General features: G+C 41.0%; 1 protein-coding gene across 19 annotated transcripts in view; it reads left to right on the forward strand.

Moving 5' to 3' along the window:
- Positions 1-8,949, forward strand: part of tcf7l2 (transcription factor 7 like 2) — an 88,178-nt gene extending 79,229 nt beyond the window's left edge. For 3 of the 19 annotated variants that reach the window (XM_028566942.1, XM_028566945.1, XM_028566949.1), the window contains 6 exons: positions 38-200; positions 571-678; positions 1,355-1,418; positions 2,195-2,245; positions 4,049-4,121; positions 6,696-8,949. In XM_028566942.1, coding sequence (XP_028422743.1) covers positions 38-200; positions 571-678; positions 1,355-1,418; positions 2,195-2,245; positions 4,049-4,121; positions 6,696-7,152 — 916 coding nt within the window. In that variant the 3' untranslated portion in view covers positions 7,153-8,949. Of the gene's footprint in view, positions 1-37; positions 201-570; positions 679-1,354; positions 1,419-2,194; positions 2,246-3,405; positions 3,479-4,048; positions 4,122-6,695 lie in introns of all 19 variants that reach the window. The other 16 variants (XM_028566946.1, XM_028566952.1, XM_028566953.1 and 13 more) reach the window with 10 other exon arrangements.
- Positions 8,950-9,357: the final 408 nt, after the last annotated feature.

Consider the following 9,357-nt stretch of genomic DNA (forward strand, 5'->3'; position numbering starts at 1 on the left):
GACTCTGCTCACCTTTCTGCCCTCTGGTCCTCCACAGAAAACAGTCAGACGCTAAAAAGGAAGAGGAGAAAAAGAAGCAGGTCCACATAAAGAAGCCTCTGAATGCCTTCATGCTCTACATGAAGGAGATGCGGGCCAAGGTGGTGGCTGAGTGCACACTGAAGGAAAGTGCTGCCATTAACCAGATCCTGGGGCGGAGGGTAAGTCCTGACAGATCACTAGATCCGCACCCTTCACTTCAATGGTCAAACTCAAGGGCTTATCAAAGTGGTTCCCAATCCTGGTGCCCCGGACCCTCTGCCCTGCTAATGTGATTGTTAACATGGGCTGATTTATGCCTGGGATTCAAGCTGAATGCAGCCTGGCGGGATAGAAGACAGGCAGAGTTTTGGTAATCGAGGACCACGATTGGGATTCACAGGCCTCTCAGAAGATTAAAAGGTTTTTGTGGTGATCTACTGCCCAGTACTGTAGATGTATGTCCAGTTCTTCACCTGCATACCTTTTATATTTCCTGTTCATGGTAAAAAAAATCTTTCTTTCTTCTTTTCGTGTCTTGTCGTTTCACAGTGGCACGCCCTATCGCGGGAGGAGCAGGCCAAGTACTACGAGCTGGCCAGGAAAGAGCGACAGCTCCACATGCAGCTGTACCCAGGCTGGTCAGCACGAGACAACTATGTAAGTTTTTAAGTTTACAAGTCGTAACAGGCTGTTCTTTTCCCCTTTCACTAGGTGACATGACCAGGAAGAGTTCTTTCTTTTGCTCTTTTCTAGCCTGAGGGATCACTTTCTCCTTGCAATTTTCTTTTGATATGTATATCTAAGTGTGGACACATTGGCTTAACCTAAGCCCACTTTGTTATGACACGAAGGAATATTTGTAACAACGTCTGATCATGATGTTGTTTATATGAATCCTCGGCGGAATGTTTTGTGCCCCAGACACTTTGTCCTGACACATAAGTGCGCAGATTCTCATCAATTTTGTCCAGTTTTGGGATCAAGCTGACCAGAGTCTTCCACTAGCGGCCTTTGAGAAATCAGAAGCTCCATAACAGAAGCTCATCAAGATGTCTAGATGTTCACAGAGCAGAGGAAAATAAGACAAAAGATAACATAAAAAGAAGAAAATAGCAGAAAACCAGAGAGAGGAGGGATAATTCTTGTCTGGCCTGCAGTGGCTGTTACAAACCGGAGGGCAGAGACAGGAAAAAAAAGGCAGAGAAAGAATGAATGAATAAATAAATAAGTAAACACAAAGAAAAATCCTATTCTCTGTTTCATGTTTTGGGCATTCTGCAATATAATAACTAAGGTTCCTGTCTGTGTCTATTTTTTTCTTTCTATTTTTTTGGCGGCTAACCAACAGGGGAAAAGGAAGAAGAGAAAAAGGGAAAAGCAGCAAGCAGAGAGCAATGGTAAGTGAGCTGCAATTATCTCCCATATTAGAAGAGCCCCATCATGTGTCAGGCAGATGTGACATCTTGCAAGATAAAAGTCAAGCTAGTTTTTTTTGTGTTATGTTTTTTTTTTTGTTATTGTGCCTGGCTTTTTTCTTTCTTTTTTGTATCATACCCAATGCAATATTTAAATTGTAGAGTTGCTTGTAATACCCCCCTTTTCCTATTTTCCCCTAGCCTTCCCCAGCTAATAACAATTGAATATGCATGACACCCCCACAGTCCTTCTCACCCTCCCCTCTTGACACCCCCCTTCTCTCCCCCTTTGCCCCTTAGCGTTCTGGTATTGCTATATGTATGTTTTGAGAATGTGAAGTTGAAGGATTGTGAGAGCCATTAACTTTGCTAGTGTTGTGTACGTGGCCCCTTTTTATAATGCCTGTGCCCTGCAGATAGACCGCACTACAGTACTGTGTGTGTGTGTGTGTGTGTGTGTGTGTGTGTGTGTGTGTGTGTGTGTGTGTGTGTGTGTGTGTGTGTGTGTGCGCGCGCGCGCTTGTTGGGCTGCCCCTTGCTTGCTTTCATGCATGCTTTTATATCAACATAAGAAAAATCACTTACATCCTAAAATTAAGGAGGTTTGCTAATTCTATGATTCATCCATTTTTATTCTAATGATTCATATTCTTCTGATCGTTTTGTGAGGAGCTTTGGCGACTTGTTATTATGTACTTTGCGCTCGTTTGGTGACGGATTTCTTCTTGAAGGCCTCTCTATCTGTTCTTTTTTTTCAGAACACAGAGAATATTTTCCAAACCCTTGCCTTTCACTCCCTCCGATTACAGGTGCTAATGTCATTTTGAGTATTAAATTACTAACTCTTTTTTTTTTTTTTCTTCTTTTTTTTTTTTAATTAATGTACAATGTATATAATGTGCAATATTAGACAGGTTTAAGATAAAATTCTATCTAAATATGCTCTTTTTTGCTTTGTTTGCTGCTTTCTTTTCTTAAAATGTTACTGTTTCTTTGACTTCAAGCTAGATTATATTTAATTTTGTTTACCTCAGTTTACACATGTTGCTATTTAGTCTTAAGCATTTTCCGTATTTTGGCATAATCACAATGCAGTATGCTGGAGAAACTATACTGTATATATACTATATATATAAAGTTAGGCTATCATTGTGGAGTATGACCAGAAGGATGTGATGTCAGGGTAAACCTCCTTAATCTATATGCTTAAGTAGCTGCGCTTTCTTAAAGGCCAGTTTGGCTTACTCTCCCTTTAAATCTGTCTCTACTCAGCCAAGACCTGGTCTTAAACACTCCACCACAATATTCTTCTGTCACTCTGCTCTACTTCTGATAATCACACGGTTACTGGGTAGAGCTAGCATGTGACTGGCAGCTTTTCTGCAACAGACAGCCAATGTTTATGGAAAATAGTCATCTGTTTGATGCCAGGTCTAAGGAGTAGATTCCCTCCTCAGGTTCCAAGCTTTTCAATCTTTCCCCTGGCTAGGGCTAATTCAGCACTCTGCTACTGCTGCCTAGTTCTTCTTTTTGAAACCATAGTGCACTGATAACATCTAGCAATTAATTAATCCAACTTGCATTTGCACCATTTATACCCTCTTCACCGCATCTTATCTTCAGCTTTAACTTCAGTCAGAATTTAGATTACTAAAAGTGATTGTTTCCATATTGTGTCATAATTTGATACTTTACATGCATTTTGATTTAACTAATGTCTAAAACACACTAATTGTCTTCAGTCCTGTCTTTAAAGGCACACTTGAGAATGGCTTTACGGGTGTGTGTTATTTTTTTTTGGGGGGCAGGGGATTTCTTGCACAATGAGCCACTGCTAAGCTTCATAGATTCACTGTTACCTGTTTTTTCTCCTTATTTCTCTCTTCCTTTTGATTTCTGTTCCTTATTGTTTTTGGTTTTGATTCTTTTCCTCCTCTCTGCTGGCTTCCCCTTCCTGTTGTGGCATCAGACCTGAGCGCTCCTAAGAAGTGTCGAGCGCGCTTTGGGCTTGATCAACAGAATAACTGGTGTGGCCCGTGCAGGTGTGTATGGTGTGTGCTTGCACCGGCCAGGGCCAGGTGAAGGCTGGGTAACTGTACACTGGGACTTCCTCCTTCGCTCTCTACTGCCTCTTCTTCCTCTTTTCTTCCCACTGTCTGTCCTGCCAGGCTATTGTGACCTCTCAGCTTCCTCCAGCCACGCCCTGCCGGTCTATCTCTAGGTTCCCACTATTTGATTTTTTTTTAACCTCCTGTTTGGGAAGAAGGGTATTACCAGCATATGCCAGAGTGTTTGTGTGAATGGTGTCTGTGCGTATGTATCGATGAAGAAACATTTACAGGGTTACAGGGGGTTTCATTGCAGGATGTACAGTACAATAAGCCTCACTGAGATTGGTCAGAAATCCTAAACTGGCAGGTCGGGGCTTGGAGGATCTGGAGCCTGATGGCTTGTTCAATATGGAGGACATCCCAGTGTTGCCAGCCTAAACCTAAGCCCAGGCTACATGTTTTTGTCTGTGCAATGACGTGTCCATTTTGTTTTTTCTTTCTTTTTCTTTTGTTTTTTTTTGTCTCTGTGTGTATGTCTGTGTCTACCTCTTTGGCTAACAGATGCAAATACCCCAAAGAAGTGTCGTGCCTTGTTCGGGCTTGACCAGCTGAGTTTATGGTGCAAACCATGCAGGTATAACTGCTGTAGTACCAATGGGAGGAAGACATCCACAATGAGCAGCTTCTTCTCCTTGATTATTTGCTCAGATATTCCTCTCAAACATGTTTCCATCAGCGTGGCAACAGATGGCAAACTCCTCTGCTCCTTTTCCTTACTAAGGAGCTTCCTGCTATAAATTCCCTCACAGCAATTTTTCCTCATTGAACTCAGTTCAAGCCCAGTGGCAGAAAATGGATTTCTAAATAAGATTACTCAATATTTCATCTCAACAAAATATCTTGCTGCAAGGTCATAGTTTCCTAATGTCATTTGGAATAACATTCCTTACAATCTGACTTGTTATGGTTGAAATCCATTTTCTCTCCATGCATTGTCCATGTATGTTCCTAATTGGCGTCCTTTGAATAACAATGTTATGCTTACAAATTTAGCCCTGCTTTCTCTGAGGGCCTGCTCAGTGACACTCTTTTCTGTGCCCTCTTCCTCCTCCTCCCTCTCCACCTCTTCTTCCTCCAAACTCCTCTTCAATAACCCTTACTTAGTCCCTACCTGTTGTCTTTCTGTTCTGACACAAGCAGTCTTTGAATTGGGAATATTTTCATGGTAGGTATTTGTTTCTGCTAAGTAATACCCTTCTCTTTGTCTGGCTTGCACCACACCCTTGCCCCACCACTTTCTTGTGACAACTCTTCAACACCAACCATTGCAACACATCGTCTGTTTTTGCTGCTACACATTTCATTTGTATTGTTTTAATCTTTTAAAAAAAGTGTCGGCTCAAAAATCAAACATTTAGTCAGATTTTTGTATATTGCTGCACTTTACTGCAGCATTAAGAGGCCATTCTGAGCTGTTTTTAAACCTATTTCAACAACATTTATCACCTATATTTTTTGTCTTTGAAAATAAGTAGGACGTCACACTCACCCCACCTCCACACAGTCCGCCACTGTTGGTGTTTCCACTTGGCTCTATTATTTCCCTTCCAGCTGAAACTCACATTATTAAAAATACTGCATTATTCCTTAAACAATAATATCAGATCAGCAGATCAGGAGACTGGAAAGCGCGATAATTCAGTCTTTGTTTTAGGAGTCGAGAGGTTAAAAGTTCTCTCTGGGCTCCATTTCCTAAAAGATGCATCTGGTGTAATTTCCCCCGAGACAGAAAAATCAATAACATACACAGGCACATACTATGAATCGATATGTCTGTTAAAAAATGGATATTAGCTCATTTGTTGCAGTTTGACAGACAGTTATCGAGAGCAAGATGTCTACGTAGTGGCAAATGATACCTTTTTACATCCAGTCGATACTCCGCAACACCCAGCGCTACAGTATCAGTGTAGAATGCTCTAAAAGCCTTAATCCCACTCTTAGACCTAGACTTTTTATACTGTCCGGTGTTGTGTCCCTATACTGTCGAGCGTATTTAAAATGCATGCTTGTCTTTCACCCTAGCATGTGATCAAGGTTTCGTGAGCCCTTTTCATGTGATTTGTTGATGTCCCTCTTTCTTTTCATTCTCATTAATCTGCTCTTTGTTTGTGTTTATGTAGACATTTTACTCCTTCAGAATTACAAGAAAAAGGTTTGATTTGACAACCTTAATTAAACAGTAGATGAGCCAAAATCCTCAATCTTTCTTTTTTATAAGTCTTTTTTTTAATTTTTTTAAACCTACTCCCTGTCCCTGTGAGTCTTAAATACTAATACTCCATGGCCTTCAGGCATCCTTGTGATAGAATGGAGAGCTGAGAGAGGGGTCACTGCCAGGGTCAGAGTAAAGATGAGGTGGGCAGAGATTCCCCCTTAACCAAATCTGATCTGCACACAGCCTTCGCAGCAGAGTCACCGCAGACAAATACAACACTCTCCTACGCCCCCCCCCCCTTCTTGATCATTGGGTTCCACTAAGCGCAACGGGCCTGGCCTCAGGAATCAGCAGACAGGGGGAGGGTCCCGACCCCAGGCAGGAATGCAAACATGATGCCTTGACCCCTCACACACACACACTTGTGTCTCTGGGGCAGATGCGCAGTAGTGTGGATCTTGTTGACTTTTTCGCCTCGTATCCAAACTCTGTCCCCTCAGGAGAAGAGAGAGCAGGGCCAGATCGAGTTAGACGAGTGAGACGGGTCCAGTAACCTCGTGTTGTTGGAGAGAACAGGCTGATCTCCAGCTGTAGCTCTGCCTGTAAGAAAGGCAGAGTTTACATCCAGAGAGCAACCATTACTACATCTAATCTTTTTTCATCATTATCATCATCATCATCTCTGTGTGTGCTTTTCATTTCCCTGCTGCTTCCTGTCCAGCTGCTTCACCTGTGATCTTTCCTTCGTGTCTGTCCTGTCTGATGGTTTAGTATTTGGAAATTGACTGTCATTTCTACCTTTCGTCTTAGCACAAGCTACTTAAATGCACCTGCAAAATGTTATGTTATGTAAAACAAGTTTACAAGTAGTGGTTTTCCTAAATTTAAAAAGGCAAAGGTGCATTTAGGTCGGCAACAGGTGCTAAGAGGTGATGCAGTTTGAAGATGTGGTGCTAAAAGACGCTCTCTTTCTCTCATCTTGTCCCTCAGGAGAAAAAAAAAGTGCATTCGCTACATCCAAGGTGAAGGCAGCTGTGCCAGTCCTCCCTCTACGGACGGAAGCTTACTAGACTCCCCCCCATCCTCCCCCTCCTCAGTGGTTCCCTCCCCCTCCTCAAAAGAGTCCAAACCTCAGACTGAACAAATGCAACCTCTCTCACTGACTATGAAACCGGCCCACCAGCCACTCCATCACCCGCACCTCCTGGTTGGGCCTCCACCACCATCTTTGGTTCAGCTGGAAAACTCTGCTGCAGCTAGGAAAACGCCCGCCGCCTCCTCCCACAACGGAGCCCTGGAGCGCGGTGACGTCTCGTCCTCGCGGCAGCCGGGCTCCTCTGTGGCGTCCTCAATGGTCCGGCCCTCGGCATCGCTGTGTCATTCCCACTCGCTCCTCTCCTCAACGGCCCCCCAGCCTCTGTCGCTAGTGACCAAGTCTATAGAATAGTCTACCTTATTCTTCTCCTCTTTTCTAGCTCTGCACATAAACATACACACACACACCTTTCTAGGCCCTCTCTCTGCTATATTTCACTTGCTGTCAGTTCATTTCTCTTTATGTTTCTGTGCCATAAGGCTTTGAAATTTTAGTTTTTGTTTTATTAAAGTTCATTGGTCAATATTTGACCCATCATTATCAAAAAAAAAAATCTAATTATTATAAAGAAATGATACAATGAGCTGTAGTATAGCTTTGTGAATCTGCCAAAATTTTTATGAATTTTGTTTTGTCTTTTTTGTAGTGTTTAACAGTGCAAACAGAAAAATTATCTAGTTCAACTTCAAAATGTTTAAAAGACGGATATAAAAAGGTAGGCTAGATTATTCAGTGAGCCCTTTTCTTGAAAGAGTTGGTTCTCCTTCTTTATTTGTATTAAATACGAGCTTGCGAACCAATCATTTGACATCTGTTCAAACTCTAGGAGGGCATGAGGCTGGTGGTGACACCTCTCTGAGGAACAACTTTAATTGTGATGTTACTTGTTCTTGTTTAAATGTACAGAATAATGGGGAGGGGGGATTACTGTGTTAAATATGCATTCTTCCACTGCGTTGTCTTTTTTCTTTGTTGTTTACCTTTGGGGTGGAGTCAGGCAAATTGGGTGGGTTTGAGGGGAGGTCGGGGTGGGAGGGTTGAGGGTTATTAAAAATGTCACAACGCTAGGACCAGTAGTATTTATTGCTTTAGAGATTGCTTGTTGTATCTTGTACGTGTCTCTTTTTGACTTTTTTTTCTTAATACATTGTACAAATTTTTTTTCTTAAGGTAAACGACTTATATATGAATGATCCATTTTTACAAGGAGGTTTTAAAAGGCAAATCTTTTGTTATTGATTTCTTTCCTTGCTGAAAACCTGGATTCCACTCAGTGTACTGTGTAGATCTCATGAACAGAAGTATGCACAACTTCATTTCAAGAAATGTGTCTATAAGCCATTTTACAAAAAGAAGAAAAGAAAACTTGAAACAAGACAGTGGGTGCCGTGTCTTCAGTAGTTGGAAAAGTGTCTAAAGCCCTTCTTTTTTATTGCACAGTCACATCTCTCAGACTGTAGATTTGTGTACAGATTTTCCGTGCCAAATTTTGTGATAATTTTCTCTGCCCCTCTAACCAACCATGCTGTAGGGATCCTTTTTTTGTTTGTTTTTGTCGTTTTTATTTTATTTTCGATACCATTCTTTGCTGTGACGTTACATAGATTGCTATGTATGTAGTATAAATGTTGCTATAACAAATGTGTTTGGTAGCAAATTGTCAAATATTAAAATTTAAACTTAATAAAAAGGCGGACATCATACTGTATAAACCCACAAGGGCCAAATTATGTATATTAGGAGGTTCATAAAAAAACTATTAAATACAAAAAAATACACAAACTGCCACTTTTAAGTACACTACTACATATAGGTAGATAGAAAAAATAGGCATGTTGATGTTGCAAGAGGCTGTAAAAAAAGCTACAAGAGAATCATCCACTCGGTGCCATTGTAGTTGACATGACGCGACTGTAATCTGTCGATTTCTTCTCTGGTTTATTAAGATGCTAATGATAAATAGTTTGAATGTTTCCTTAACGGCTGTGATGTTCCTGTTCTATTTTATGCTCTTATCTTTTTGTTTGTTTGTTTTTCCTGTTATTTTAAATGGTTCAAAAACCATGTTTTTTTGTAATGAATAAATGTTTATGCTGTACAGTCTCTGTAGCATGCAGTTCTGTATTAATAAAAGCAACTTAGTATGTGCACATCTGTGTCTTCCTTTTATTCAGAAATTCAGGTGCAGTGACCTAAGAAAGTGTTTAAACAGCATCTCGGCAAGTAGCAGTTGCCTACAGTTCATAAAGCGTCACCAAAGCATATGACAGTAATTTCAATACCTTGTTGAAATAAAATGACTTATTAGTCTATTAGTCTAATAAAAAGCAATGACATTGTAAATAAAACTGGAAATACTGTATCAGGTTTTATAAAAATGCATTGGCCAAATTAGTAATAATTATATTCAAACCCAGCAACCTTGTAAGCAGAGTGCACGCAGTGGTACTTGTGTAAGCGGTTAAGCTCCAACAGGAAGCTAAGGAATGATCAATAAGAAGGTCACCGTTGTCCCAACTCTAATTGTCAAAAATGTAATGCAAATTCCTACAAATT

Source organism: Perca flavescens, chromosome 21 (assembly GCF_004354835.1).
Source record: "Perca flavescens isolate YP-PL-M2 chromosome 21, PFLA_1.0, whole genome shotgun sequence".
NCBI lineage: Eukaryota > Metazoa > Chordata > Actinopteri > Perciformes > Percidae > Perca > Perca flavescens.